Source organism: Epinephelus lanceolatus, chromosome 16 (assembly GCF_041903045.1).
Source record: "Epinephelus lanceolatus isolate andai-2023 chromosome 16, ASM4190304v1, whole genome shotgun sequence".
NCBI classification, from domain to species: Eukaryota; Metazoa; Chordata; class Actinopteri; order Perciformes; family Serranidae; genus Epinephelus; species Epinephelus lanceolatus.
The window spans coordinates 9655146-9669752 of record NC_135749.1 but is presented as its reverse complement, the minus strand read 5'-3'; the positions used below and the strand labels follow the sequence as shown (position 1 = coordinate 9669752).

Here is a 14607-nt window from a genome sequence, read left to right as displayed (position 1 = left end):
ATTTCCTGCTGCATTTTAGCCACAAAAAATTAGAGCCAAATTATGATGTTTTCCTAACCATACACAAGTGGTTTTGTGCTTAAATCTACCCACGTGTTAACCACAGCGTAAAGTTTCAGTGTCCGCTATGTACAAATGAAACATATAGGTGTGAATGTGAGCATGAATGGTCGTCTGCCTCCATGTGTCAGCCCTATGTTAACTGTCGCCCTCTAACTGGGATTACATCCAGGTACTGAATGGATGGATGGATGGATGGATGGATGGAGTTCTGATCCATGTTGGGAATTAAAGCCAGGATATCTGACCTTCTTCTGGCATTGTAATCGACCTTTGAGACACTGAGTCAGTACTAAGTATAGAATATGCCTGAATATTGCCCATATAACAGTGTTGTAGTAGACCTACTTGAGACTGATCTTCATTTCAATACCAGTCTCAAGACCACTTTTTGAAGTAGCAGACTCAGGATTTTATTTTAAGATTGGTCAAGACCACAACTGCACAGATATTAGAAAAATACCAGCAAAAAAGGAGTATCAAATTAAGATGGTTAAAGGGATAGTGCACCCAAAAATGAATTTCAGCCATTATCTACTCACCCTCATGCTGAGGAACGCTCTGGTGAAGTTTTAGAGTCCTCACATCCCCTGCGGAGATCGGTGGGGGGAGCGGCTAGCACACCTAATGGCTGACGGCGCCCCAGAATACCGGAGTCGTGCACTGGAAACCTGGTGGTGTAGTTGTTTCAAATGCAAAGCATTGCCAACGGATGAGGAAAGTCTTTGCTGCTCAGACTGGGAATTGGCGATGCCTGCACTTGAGAATCTGGACATCAGTACTGACGAGACTGCTGCTCTTCAGAGACTGTGCATCACCGATCACCCTGAGCGCGCACACGTGAGCGCGGAGCGCAGAGAAGCAGTCAGAGCTACAGGCTACAGTGAGGCTAAAAACAAAGTTCATATGACGTTTTTCGAAACAACTTTTTATGTCACGGCTTCAGGACACTTGGATCACTACGGATGAGCAGTATGGAGATACTTTGTGGATTCAGTTTTGTGTTCTTGGACGTTAGTCTGGGGCGCCATCTGCCATTAGGTGTGCTGGCCGCTCCCCCCGCCGATCTCCACAAGGGATGTGAGGACTCTAAAACTTCACCAGAGCATTCCTCAGCATGAGGGTGAGTAGATAATGGCTGAATTTTCATTTTTGGGTGCACTATCCCTTTAAGGCGACTTCCACTCCTTTGTGTTTGTTTGTATTTGTTTGCGCATAGAAAACCATACATAAATACATATGTTTCCAAAGAAAAAGTTCACTTCTGTAATGCCTTTTGATTATTTTATCAAGACTTTTATCAAGATTTCTCATGGTACCCTTTATGGTAATGTGGATCTTTCAGGTCAATTATAGGAGTGTCTATGGCTTGCATGTTCCACGTTTTATTTTAAGTGTGTCGTGCAGTGTAGGACTTGCACTGATCTGGTCGTGGTTTTGACTCTCTCTTGCCCTACCTTAGTCCGGACTAAGCTCAACCTCCAGGGCTAATAAACGAAGCCATTACTGAAGTCACAAAAACTGCAGTTCCTCTAATGGCCACTTGAGGCTGGCTCCAGAAGCAAGTCAATCCCCCATGGTAAAATGCCCAACTTTACAGCAGAATTAAACATGTTTATAGCCTCGTGCAAAAAATGGTTTGGGTCTCTATAGCAAATTTTAATACTGACAACTGTATGGGGGCCAAATTTTTAAATAAGTTACCCATTTACATTTTATTAAGGCTTAAAGTAATGCGTATTGAAGGCCGCTGATGCTTAATCCAGCCCTTGCTCTGCCACAGCTCCACCCTCTCAACTAAATATGGCCACTTCTGGCTCCAAACAACCAAGATAGCGACGGCTAAACTACCAAACTTGAGGCCTAAGTCTACAAACCAATGGGTGACATCACAGTGGCTACGTCCATTATCTTAAACAGCCTATGGTCTTGACTTGGTCTCAACCCCTGGTCTGGATATGACACTGCCATCTGAATACCTTAACTTCATATTGTGTGCATCAAACTATTTGAGAACACAGGTATGCACGAGTCACAAAAACATTTAAAAACTTAATAAATTAATAACATATCTTCAATTGCTTTTGTTTAGCTTGCTAGCAAAAGTGTATTTGTGTACTGGGGCATATTATGTAAGATAAGATCCACATTTAGTGCCATTTTTTCCCGTATTTAAGCACTGTAAGCAACTAATTGTGTTGTCCTGGCAATAGCCACACTCAATATAAAAACACTAATTCGGCTAATTTGGGAGGCAATGACAAAGTTTCATAACCTTTATAGTGCGTCTTATTTTTGTTCTGCAGATCTTTCATATCTGAATTAGGAGCTTTTGCCTCAGCTCATATCTGTCGCTGCCATCAGGTTCTCATGCTGGAAAATTAACTGCACAAGCTCCTACTGTGAAATATCTGCTCAGCATATCATACACACTGAGAAAATGAACATGCGGTCACTCTGTTTAAATTACCAGCACATTTAGTTTGAGAAGAATGAAAAGGTTATGGTGTACTTTCTAAGTATGTTTGGATCAAGTCTCATAGAGTGGGTAAGGGTACCACATGTATCATTTTAACATCAATAAATTATAACCACATTAATTGCCAGACATTGTAATTATAGTAAAATGAATTACCTCCCTCTCTCATTTGACAATGTCTTACATTACATTACATACAAGGCAAGTATTGCAGTTCACTAATATACATGGGTTTATCATCTGTCTACATTTTCATGGAGGATCTACCTTGTGCTAATTCTGTTCACGATAGTTAATATTTCAGTTCTGTTTTCATGTAGCATCTTCTCAGCTGGTTTAATCTTAAGGTAAATTGAATGTTTGGTAGGATTCCTGTTTACACCAGGGACTTTCTGATTCCAGTCACTCATGCATTAACTATTGGCACCGCGTTGCTTTGACTCAGACGTCTCTTCCAACAAATGATCCGCTCTGGATTCATTCCATGCACAAAATCAACTTATGCTCTAATATATTCATGCATCTTAGAGTCCCATTTGCTGCTGGATGCCTTATCAAAGTGAGAGGAGCGTCCACAGTGACCAGCAACGCAATCCATCTGATTGTGTTACCTCTGCAGAGATAACAGCAGCAAACACCTCTCAGTCTCCCTGGACTGACGTCCTGTTTGAGCACATGATGTGCATATCTGTTTATCAGTGTGCCCCAACTTCGACGGCACCCTGCTCTCTTTCTCAATCCTCCCCCTCCGTGGTAACTCCCTCCCATGGCTCCAACAGCTCCATCACCTCTCTCTCTCTCTCTCTCCAGCTTTCTCTCCTCACCTCCCCCTTCCGTCTGTTAATTGGATGAGCTGTCACAGTTGTGAGGATGATCAAATTCTAGTCCGCAGTGGCTGTGACCACAGAGACCCCGCTGGTAGAGATAAGTAATGGATATTAGTGTAAACCTATACGCAGTCACTTCACCTGCACGGGAGGTTCGACAGGACTTCTTCACTTCACGTGTCCCACCGTCAGCCATGATGGAAATTTAAAAAATAAATCTAATCATGTGCATGTTTGAACTCAATGCTCTAAACTCTCAGAAATAATAACAAAATGTACAGAATACTAAGGTCAAACAGGGCCAAAGCATCCTTCAGAAAACACTTGTGTTAATGTGAATAAATATTTGCATCTTGGATCGAATGAACAAACAGATGATAACACTTTCCATTCCCAGCCCCAGGGAAAACATTTGCATTCGGCAATAACACATGGGTAAATAAAATGAACATATTGTTGATGGAATAAAGGCACTTGGGCAAATCAAGCACTCGTTGAGGTGCGTGGACATTGAACTATGTGTGGCGGCATAGTCGTCTATTCATCCTGAACATCCTACTCTTTTAAAGAACAGCTTTTCTAATGGAAATCAGTGTTACCGTCAGGTCACAAGACCTTCTCCTTTCCATTCAGGCTTTGATACGAGAGGTTTGTAAAGGTACAGTTTCTTCTTTGAGCTGTAAAATAATAAAACATATGATGATATATGGGTGTAAGACATAGCCAAAATCAATATAAAGACAATACAATTACAATGAATTAACAAAATAAAATATATCAACACAGCGTACCCAGAAATTTGCGATAGGGGCGGCCAGATGGAGCCAATGAAAATCTTGGGGTGGAACACCAAATCCAATCACCATAACTCAATGTCAGGCATTCTCTTTTGATGGTAGTATATAAGCTAGTTGAAAACTATGTCAGTACGAAGACATAAGGAATCATACTGATATACTTTGGTTTCTTATTTTAGAGTTAATGTTACTAATTATCTGATGTGCATATAGATAGATTAATACTTGTACAGTTAACACTTAAGCCCCGTTTCCACCAAACATTTTCGGTATAGTACCTTTGGAACCAAAAGTAACCCTTCAGACATGGTACCTAGACCCTAGCGTTTCCAAACAGTGCTCTTTCATGTGGGCGGAGTTGTTGTCACTCACTGCTCCGTCCAGCACTCACTGTATTTGCTCATTATCAGTAGACTCACAAGTCAGTCTTTAGACGCTTTGCTTAACTAAAGACTGTCTTTCTCCCTGATTTTGTGTTTAGATGGGCGGATACAATTTCAGAGTTTAAAAAAACTCCCTACATTGCAGAACCAGTAGTAAATCTGCAGGACGGTCCTTCGGTGGCTCGCTGAACTCTTGTGCTCGTAAACATAGTCCCACTAGAAACACGTGTAGCGGTACAAAATGGCTCAGCCGCTCTTGTAGAAAACGCCGTCAAAGTTAGTGGATGTTTGTCGCGTTTGCGGCGACACATTCTCGCCAACTAAAAGAAACAAACATAATCTTGCCATGACTCATCCCTCCAGCCGGACTATAAAGGCAATCGCCTTGTTGTTTACAAATACTTCGGGTAGAAAACCAGCAGAGCTTTTATATATATATATGTATGTGTATATATATATATATATATATATATATATATATAGTCAATATCAAATTTTTCACATCACTGTATCACCGTTTAGACTAATCCGATGTTTGTAAAGTCTATAAACACAATGATTGAACAAACATTACTATTTCTTAGCCGTTAGCGATGTCTGTAATAGGTAATAACTCATTAAACGGTTCGTGAAAAAAATATTTTTTCCAGTGGATATCTTAGTTACAACATGATTGACCTAGCAAAGCAGTTTTGTGTTGCTATGTGTGGTATTTATTAGGGGTGTAACGATACTTCGATCCACATCGATACATCGATTCATTGATTAACGATCCGATTATATCGATGCAAAATGAAAACATCGATCCATATCGTCATCTTAAAGATACACATTTATTTTGAAATTCACATAGCACATCTGTGTCATCATTTCTGGGCAAGCGCGCCTCCGCTCAAACAACAAACAGAGCTCAGAGATAAAATGGTCAAATCATATTCTAGTTGTTTTTGTGAGTTGATGTAAATGATTGTGTTTGATGGGCATATGATATCGCGTCATATCGATCGCAGGCTCCTGAATCGAATCGAATCAAAATCGTATCGTGACAGACTTTGTGATATCGGCAAACATCGTATCGTCATCCAAACAAATCGATATAATATCGTATCGTGATGAAGCTGGTGATTTACACCCCTAGTATTTATTCAGTTTTGGGAAATCACGATGTCTAGAAAGCATCAGTGGCTGCAGCTGACAGGGACAGCTAACAGCAGCAGCAAAGCTACAACAGGACGTCATCTGTTAAAAGCCTCCCGTTGTCAGATACGACATGAAACTACTCCAGTTAGCTCAATAATGTTGTAACTAAGACATCCACTGGAAAAAAAATATTTTCTTACGGATGAGCACACGTTTGATAAAGCGGAGTTTAATCTCTCGGCATCCATTTTCAAGCTCTCTGTGTGTTTGTTTCCTTGCGGACGAGAAAAGGGGGAGCGCACATTTCTGAGAAGGCGTGTCCTTTTCAAAAATGCAAGAGGCGTTGCTTTGTTGCCGGCCGTTTTCGCCAGTGTGTTAAACACACTTTAGAAAGGAGTGTCCCCAGACTATCAGAAGGCGGAGATCTCTGATTGTCTGGTGGCGAGACTACATTATCAGTGACACAGATGGAAGTCTGCACTTCGTTTATCATCCACAGAACGAGGCTGCGCACCGACATTTTCAAAACAAAACAGGCTGCAGTGAGTCTCTCTATATGGGATATTTAAAAATAGCAGGTTTGTGCATTTAGTCCTTCTCAGGCAAGCTCAGGGGTTAAGTGTTGCTGTAGCTCGATGCTCCATGAGGCTTTTTTTTCTCCTAGCGAGGATTAGTATATATGCTGTCCTGGTCGAAATTAATATATATAAACACCTGATCCATTCATCACTAAAATGTATGTCATATAAAACTAAAGTAATGGTCAAAGCAGTGTTCACAGCTCCACCTTTTAGTACCAGAACTGTGTGCTAGGTACCCCAACAGAGGGGGGACCAAACATGGGGACGGTACAGAAAGGTTCTATTGGTACCATCCACAACTTTTCACAGCGGAAACAGAAAAAAAGGTCGTACCAAACTGAAGTGAACTGCACTGCTCAGTGGAAACGGGGCTTTTGAGTTTCACAGCAATCCTTTTTTTAATGTGTGATGTATTTATGCATGTGAGGTGATTCATTGTTCTTCAAATAGGCTGGTTGTCCTTTTCAGTGATTGTAAGGAAGAAAACATTTACTGGGAACAGGTCTTCTCAAGTTAAGGGGACATTCGTGGGTACTCATGTTGAGGTAAGAGTTCAAGGGACCCCTTTGAAAATGGCCATGCCAGTTTTTACCTCATGACAATGTAACCTAATTTTGGAGCATTATTTGGCCTGCTTCTTGGCAAGCTATGCCGACATGGTTGGCACCAATGGATGCCTTAGATGTCTAGTTTCACCAGATACCACTAAACAGTTAACGTGTCACAGCCTTATTTTTTTGGGGGGGCGGGGGGGGGGGGGGGGCTTAATGTATCAGGGGGGCCATGGCCCTTTCTTGGGGCCGCCACTGACATCAACGCAATCAGGAGTAAAGACTACGTGAAACCAAGTGCGTCATCATACCCTTACGTGATTATGTGAGTGAAGTTTTCCGCTCCACATATGGTCATATCTGCTTTTAACATGTTGATAAAACAAGAAAGTACAGTTTCCTCTAAACTGTCATGTGATCACAGACACATTTGTGCATGAAAGGTGAAATATACTCGACAATAAGTGAGTTTTATCCAAAATATCATATAGAAGTGACAGAATTTTACATGTAGATTGTGCGTATTTAGAGCTGCGACTTTGACTCTGTTATAGATGAGATAAAAATGAATCGTGATCACAACACTGAGCTCCTCCACTCTCCTTAAGGCGTATAACATCTTAAGATAACTCACACAAGGCCCGTTTATCATGATGATACTGCACAGAGCTTTATGATGCGATAAATTATTAGGCCATTACTAAATTAGTGCGGAGAGGTAGCAGGTTATGATGTCACGATCTGAGCATTAATCATGAATTCAGGTCACATTTAGACTTGGTTAAACATGGGGAATGTCCAGTGACGCACACAGCTGGTGATGTCAAAGGGCGTCTGACTGGTAACTGTAACGACACAGAAATATTACTGTATTCGTGACTGAGCGCGAGTAATCCCACTACTGCAATGGCTGCTATATAGGAGCGCGTGCAAGGCTCTCTCTGGACAGGAGGACGCACGAGACCGAAGAAGCTGCTGCAGAGGCTGAGCGCGCGGAGAGCATTGGAGACAGTGGCGGGATCCCCGGCACGGCGCTGTTTTACGCACGCACTTACGCACGCACTATGGACTACTGTTGATCTCTGAGGGAAGAAGCAGTGCGCGCACAGAACTGCTGCAGCTCGTGCCTCCAAGCTTACTCATTTAGTTTTTTATTTTGTTTTCAAGTTGAGTATCAGAGGTTGTTTTAACAGAACAGTGAGTCCAACTTATACTGTCGGGAAAAGAAACAGGTGCGTCATGATGAAGTTGCTGCTTTTACCTGTTTTAATGGCATTTTTCGCCGTTGCTCAAGTTTTTTGTGAGGAAAACGACCCAAAAGAAGAGGCGGACTACTGGGCGAGCAGTAACCAAATCCAGGTACCCTGAAGTATTTATATTTATACCGTAATTATATATATATATATAAAAAAAAAAATCAGAAATATTTTAAGTAGAATTTCATCTGGAAGAAAGTTTTATAAACCTGCACATACTGTAAGTTTGTTTAACCCAAATATTAAAGTTAATAGCTGGATAAATTTGGATGTTTAGCTTTTGGTTTTACTCAGAGATGTCACTTTATTAAGGTAAATTTAATTCCACTATCACTAGAACCCACCTAATAACCGCCGTGTATTAAAGTTGAGCATTAATAATGACATAAGCATGTTTTTAGACTTTATTTTTAAAGATGTGGCCATTTTTACGCACTCCTTGCGCTCTCCAAATCCATGATTTTGAGAAGAATCTCGATTAATTATTAGCCTACTAATTAGACTTAAAGACTAGGGTACTAACATGGGCTGCACCTTTGCATGAAATGTGCAATAGAAAGTTATTAAAGTTGTTAACACTTTGCCATCCCGACAGTTCTCTGACTAAAAAATGAACCAGTTCAAGCTTCATTTCCGAAAACTAGAAACAGATTTACAGTGTGAGATTACTCCATCTGCTCTCACGGCAGACATCATACATTCTCCTTACATTAATGTGAGATACACAGGATACACCAGATGCTAATTAATTTGTAAGCTATACATTAAATTGTTTATACTTGATTATAGAAAAGTATGCACCAGCTGATTTGCATCAGGTGAAACAATCTTAAAGAGAATACTTTAAGCCTCAGTAACAGCCATCATGATGATGGAGACGGCTGCAGTGCCCAGAGCAGCCAGCCAACAGGAAATTAAATAAACCCTTAAGTGCACAGTATAGAAGGAGCTGAAGCCCGAACAATCTCCATTGACATGAAACGCACGTCCTGTGTTTGACATTGCAAGTTGGAAAAGCGCCAAGCGGCTCCATCAGTAGCCTAAACTGTAGGCTGGGGCCATTCTGCAGATGAACGAGCCCGCAATAAATCATTACAACTTAATGTGCGAGACATTAGTGGCCCCCAGGTCCATATCTCAGTCAGACTAATGCATCCTGTGGAAATATATCCTGGGATGGAGATAGAAACACTTAATGAAAGTTCAAAATTCAAGCCTTATATGGATTATTGCTCTGTGTAGCTTATGTGTGCAGCAAGGGCGCAGCTTTTGTTCCAGCAAAGGGGGGACATTTATAAGACGGAGGGTTTAAGGTCCTCTTTTTGGAAATTTTGAGCATCAAACACTTAATTTCCTGCATTGTGGTGAATTTGGTGGTGAATATTTTTGCTTCACTTTGCCTTTAATGCATCTATTTATGGTGAAAATGTCTTTAAATGTGTCAAAATAAAAGTCCTCTTGACAAATGCACATGTTCTAAATATTGAGGGGGACATATCCCCCACATTCCCCCTGAAATCTATGCCTGTGTGTGTGGGCTGATGAGGTGTGGGGGGTGCAATTATACTCTTACATAACAGACAAAAAAAGTCACATTAAGATGCATTCAGCAGCTACAATTTGGTGGCATACATTTAATGATTTCTAACTCTGATCAGATAAAAAATACCTTTTCATTTTGGTGGTAAATGACGTTAGGTACAGGAACTGTACTATAATACTCCTCACCAGTCTGGTTCTCCACACTCCAGCATGGTGAACACTTATGAAGATTTCTTCCTCCCTCAGGATGGCTGGCTTTCCAACGACCCATTCAGAGAAATCCTCCTGAGGATGACAAGAAAGCCACGGCCGCATCAGTTCATCGGTCTGATGGGGAAACGCTCCATGGGTAAGAGCTCGTTCTGCATATAAGACAGACTTAGTTTTCATCTGTGGTCTGGTTTTTAAACTTGATTCTCTCTTTGCTCCCACAGCAAATGCACAGATCACCCGCAAAAGTAAGTATGATATCAGATTTTTCCTCCAAGATCAGTGAGAGTAGGGTTCTCCTTAATCCGTCAGATAAACTGAAGGACTTTATGGGTTCAGAAAGTACTACTGTGCAGGAGCTTTGCCAGAATTTTAGAGATACTGAGGCCATGAGGAGGAGGAGCCCCCACCCCTCTCACCTCCCAGACACTAAAAATCTAATCTCTAAAATGCTTTATTTGGACTTTAGAAAATTATTTAGTTGTTCTATAAGTTTCATTCATAAAAATGACATTCTTAATGCTTTCTCAAGCACTTTTTGTTGGCCTAAAAGTGATCACATTTAAACATATGAGGTTTAGAAATACTTAGATCAGCCAAAGAAATACCCTCCATGTGTAAGTTTTTAAATGGAGAATGTAACACCCCTCTCCAGTTGCGAAAACTCCCAAGTTTTGGGAGAGATTAAAGACAACACAAGGCCAGAGTTCTCAGTGGGTTTTATTTCAATATTGGGAGGGACATATAGGAAACAAAGGGTTTGGGGGGGGGGGGTCCTCTAACAGATAATGTTAAGCATCAAACACTTAATTTTCTGCATTCTGGTGAATTTAAATGCAGTTATTTCCGCATTTTTTGAATCAATTTATGGTTAAAATGTCATTAATTTAGTCAAAATGAAAGTCTAGTGGGACAAATGCACGTTTTATATTCTGAGGGGGAAATGTCCCCTTCTTCCCCCCGAAAATCTAAGCCTATGCCCCCTGCTTACTGTGTCTTGTGCTTAAAATAACTCCATTGAAACCCTCTGAGTCTAAAATGCTTCATAATACTGAAACAATAAGGTTCAGAATCCTGTTGCCTACGAGAGAAGCCATATTTGTCAAAATCAGATGAGTTTGTGGGTTTTCTGTATTTGACTGGAGCCAGCAGGTGTTTCAAGGGATACATGCATTTACATGAACTCACCCCCACTAAAAGTGGAAAGGGTGAGTCATTTGGTTTCAGATGTGGAGTTCCAGCGAGCCCGCACAGTGACAACACGCTGGGAGAAAGCAAATCGTTTCACATTTCGCCCACAACATTACAAACTGAGTTTATTACGTATATTTATGTCAGTGATTCTGAAAAACAATTTCAGGGAGTTTAATTAATGGACCACAGATGATTGCTTTTGCTTTTCTTTTGAATGCCGGACCACATTAATTTGTCAGTGAGGAGGGAAGGTGGTCCTGAGCAGACGTCTGTGTGTGACAAAGAGGAAGGAGATAAAGAGCGCACAGGAAAAAGAAATGAGGAGGAAGGGATTTTCTCTTTTCTCTGTCAGGGTTTTTTTTGGTCTAAATTAGTCACCCACTCAGTGAGCAACACTGTGCAGCATAAGTAAGTATACATCTAATGTATTCCTCTTATGCAGGCATGACTGTATGTCACTCATGATTAGGGAGAGGGAGAGAGCCGGGATCAATGCCCCAAGGACATCTGAGAGTTAAATTGGATTGTTTACGCTTGTGATGGATGGAGGGGTTATAACGAGGATGCCTTCCACTCTTCCACTGTTGTCTTAAACAAAACACAACGGGCAAAGACTGAGACAGGGCAAGAAAATAGATTCAGCCAACTTAAGGTTCAGCTCTGAGTGACAAGGGCATATTTTTATATATCTGCCATGAGCTCTCATCAGTCTAATGCAAATATTGATGTTTGTGATGTGAGATATTCCCACAGGGTTCCTATAGTTTTATAACACCCCAATCCAATACACCCCCCTGCCCCCTCCTCATGATCATATTACAGTCCATTACTGTGATTGACAAAGGCCTCAGTCAGCCAGCGATACAACTGTCCGTCACATTTACACTGCTGCAAGCCCAACAGGACCCAGAGTGTCTCAGAGCTCAGTTTGGTCTCACTGATCTGAAGTTAAAGTAAAATATTCAGAGTCCACGTGTTGCAAACAAAGATGTAGCTTCAAGTGAGGGCAACAAGGTCATGGCCACACTGTCAAGGAATCCTGAGGACGACTTTATATTCTACAGTTGAACACAAAACACACATGGTTGGTGTTGTAAATCCACAGTTTCCTATCTGGGAGCTCAAAAAAGCCACAAAAAATAAATAAAATGTCAGGAGCTGCAAAACATGTTTTTAGCCTTATAATAAAGATAACACAGCCTATTAAGTCTAAATTAGCCTATCAACACTGCTAATCGGTCTGATATAGCATTGATTAATATGTTTTACCACAAGGTGGCGCCCCTTCAGCGGGCTATTTATGATTATTTAGTGTTTTAACTTGGCAGTGTAGATGGTGGAGGCAAACTCATCCGTCCAGGCACTATTAAATTCTCTATTTTCATCCACGGCTTTTCCTCGACTAGGCACTGCTGCTGAGGTTCGTAAAAATTTAGAGGAAAAGGCACTAGGCCAGAGACATATGACGCACGTTTTAGTCGCCAAAATGTTTAAATATTTTTTTCAGTGTATAGAATCTAAGAATCGCTTTAGCCAAACGACAATGATAAATACTAATTAAAATGTTAAAGGAACAGTGTGTAAGATTCAGGGGGATTTAGTGACATCTAGTGGCGAGGATTGCAAATTGCAACAAGCTGAAACTTCGCCTGGTTAGAATTCCTTCACTGTTGATTTTTCCAAGGTCTCTTCCTCTCCAGAACAAACAGACCAGTGTTTCTCCGATGCTGTTTGGCATGTCAGACAGGGGTCGCTAGCCCAGCACCTCCTAATGTGTGCTTCCCTTTGTTCTCTGATAACTTTAGATCCAGACATTTGGGAGGTTTTTACTGTGAGCCAAATTATCTGCAGAGGTCTCTTCCTCTCCAAAACAAACGGAGCAGGTGATTTAAACCTGTAAAAACACTGAATAAAGCAGTTTCACGTTAAATATCAGTGTTTTAATGATGTTCGTAGACAAGGACCCGCTTCCTGTGTCGATATAAAGAGCTCATTATAAAGTAAAGAAAACACAATGATTTGTTCTTCTTTTGAATGTGATTGATTTTGAGTGATTATACACCAAATAAAAGATTCAGTTTCTGCCAATTATCCCCCCTTTAATCCTACACACTGGACCTTTAAATATGAGCCATTAGTAATTTCCATATAATTTTTTGCAAAGCCACAGGAGAGGGGCGAAAGAGCTGCATGTGGTGCAGAGCTGCAAGCTGCTGATCTGCTTCCTAATGGGACCCAAGATTAATCTGAGGGACCGCAAGATGTTTAACAGGGTGTGGGAGCAGAAAAACATTAATCCTAGATGCAATTAGGTTTATTATTTATTGAATACATTTTTTTTCCATCTCTTCGGGCCTTATCAGTCTGGAGTGGAATAATTACATGTTGGTTAGAGTGGTCACAACCTGCAGATACACAATACACACTGAGGCAGAGATTTTAATGACTCACAAGCCAACTGAAGTTAATGAACAAATAAAATCTGTTTGTTTCTGAAGATATTAAATTAAAATCTCCCAGAATTACACCCTTGATGTAACAAAACTCTTAGACCAATATGTGGGGAGACTTTTAGATGAATGAATACAATGAGATGTAAATAGAAAAAATAATATGAATGATCAAAAACTTTAGCAGATTTCTTTACGGTATCTTTTTTGTGAGCGGGTTTTTGAACATTTGCGTTCAGTGATTCTAAAATTCTGGTTACGGCTCCAGTTGCAGTCAGCTTTAAGACATTTTCCTGTAAAGTTACAAGACAAAATGGTGTGAGAGGATTGTTTTAAATGAAAATATCTTCCTTTGAAGGGCATAAAGTCAACTCTTTTGTTGGACTGATGGGAAAAAGGAGCCAAGAGGAGCCAGGTGAGTCAAATTCCAGTTCATTCTACTTATGTCTGAAGCCACATCTCACACTTCTTCCTTAAGAAATAAAATGATAAAGGGCAAAATGTGTGCTAAAGCTAACAAGTGTTCTCCCTCTGCAGAGTCCTATGACTGGAGCACAATACAGATGTACGACAGGCGCCGCTAAACTGTCACCTCTTCACCTGCCTGCACCTCATCTAGCCATTCCTCATCCACGGGAGGGATACCAGACGCTGGTTTTGTTTTCTCCAAACTGTGTATAGCTGTTAGTCGAATAAAAATGATTCTGTTTCCACATTGTAGTGACGTAGCAGTGCTGTACCTGTGCCAGTTTCATTTGTCCCAGCAGAAGGTAGATGGGGGGCGAGATGAGGGGACACGGTGTCATTATCAATGTTAGTGGATTCTGTGAGCAATTTTTGACCATCTGCCATGCTACAAAGACTAAATGTTGTTGTGGACCATCAAAGCAAGGCTATGCCCAAGGGCATGCTGAAAATTGCACTGCCAAAGTCACTGTCTAGTGCCTCATGATTGTTTAATTGCAACTGATTGTTCTATAAATACAACACACTGAGACGGGGTCTCATCTTGGCTTTCGAGTGACTTTTAGAAGAGCTGTCATGTTCCCCACCTGGACGTGTGGTGTGATAGGACACGATACCTGTGTGTTATAGTGGTTTCACAAATATTAAAATTATTTTCTTTACTGGTTCAAA

The 14607-nt window shown here is 40.9% G+C and overlaps 1 protein-coding gene across 1 annotated transcript; it reads left to right on the top strand.

The window, feature by feature from the left end:
- The first annotated feature begins 7760 nt into the window (after positions 1 to 7760).
- On the top strand, positions 7761 to 14607 carry tac1 (tachykinin precursor 1). Its single transcript, XM_033637836.2, has 5 exons — positions 7761 to 8177; positions 9863 to 9965; positions 10051 to 10074; positions 13829 to 13885; positions 14008 to 14607. The coding sequence occupies exons 1-5, from the start codon at positions 8058 to 8060 to the stop codon at positions 14052 to 14054; spliced, it is 351 nt and encodes a 116-aa protein (XP_033493727.1). The 5' UTR covers positions 7761 to 8057; the 3' UTR covers positions 14055 to 14607.

What these genes read in the sequence shown, in the direction of transcription:
- tac1 (XM_033637836.2), top strand. Translation starts at nt 8,058, where the DNA reads ATGATGAAGTTGCTGCTTTTACCTGTTTTAATGGCATTTTTCGCCGTT. An exon ending in GATGGGGAAACGCTCCATGG is followed by an intron (nt 9,966 to 10,050) that starts GTAAGAGCTCGT and finishes TTGCTCCCACAG; the next exon opens with CAAATGCACAGATCACCCGC. An exon ending in AAGGAGCCAAGAGGAGCCAG is followed by an intron (nt 13,886 to 14,007) that starts GTGAGTCAAATT and finishes CTCCCTCTGCAG; the next exon opens with AGTCCTATGACTGGAGCACA.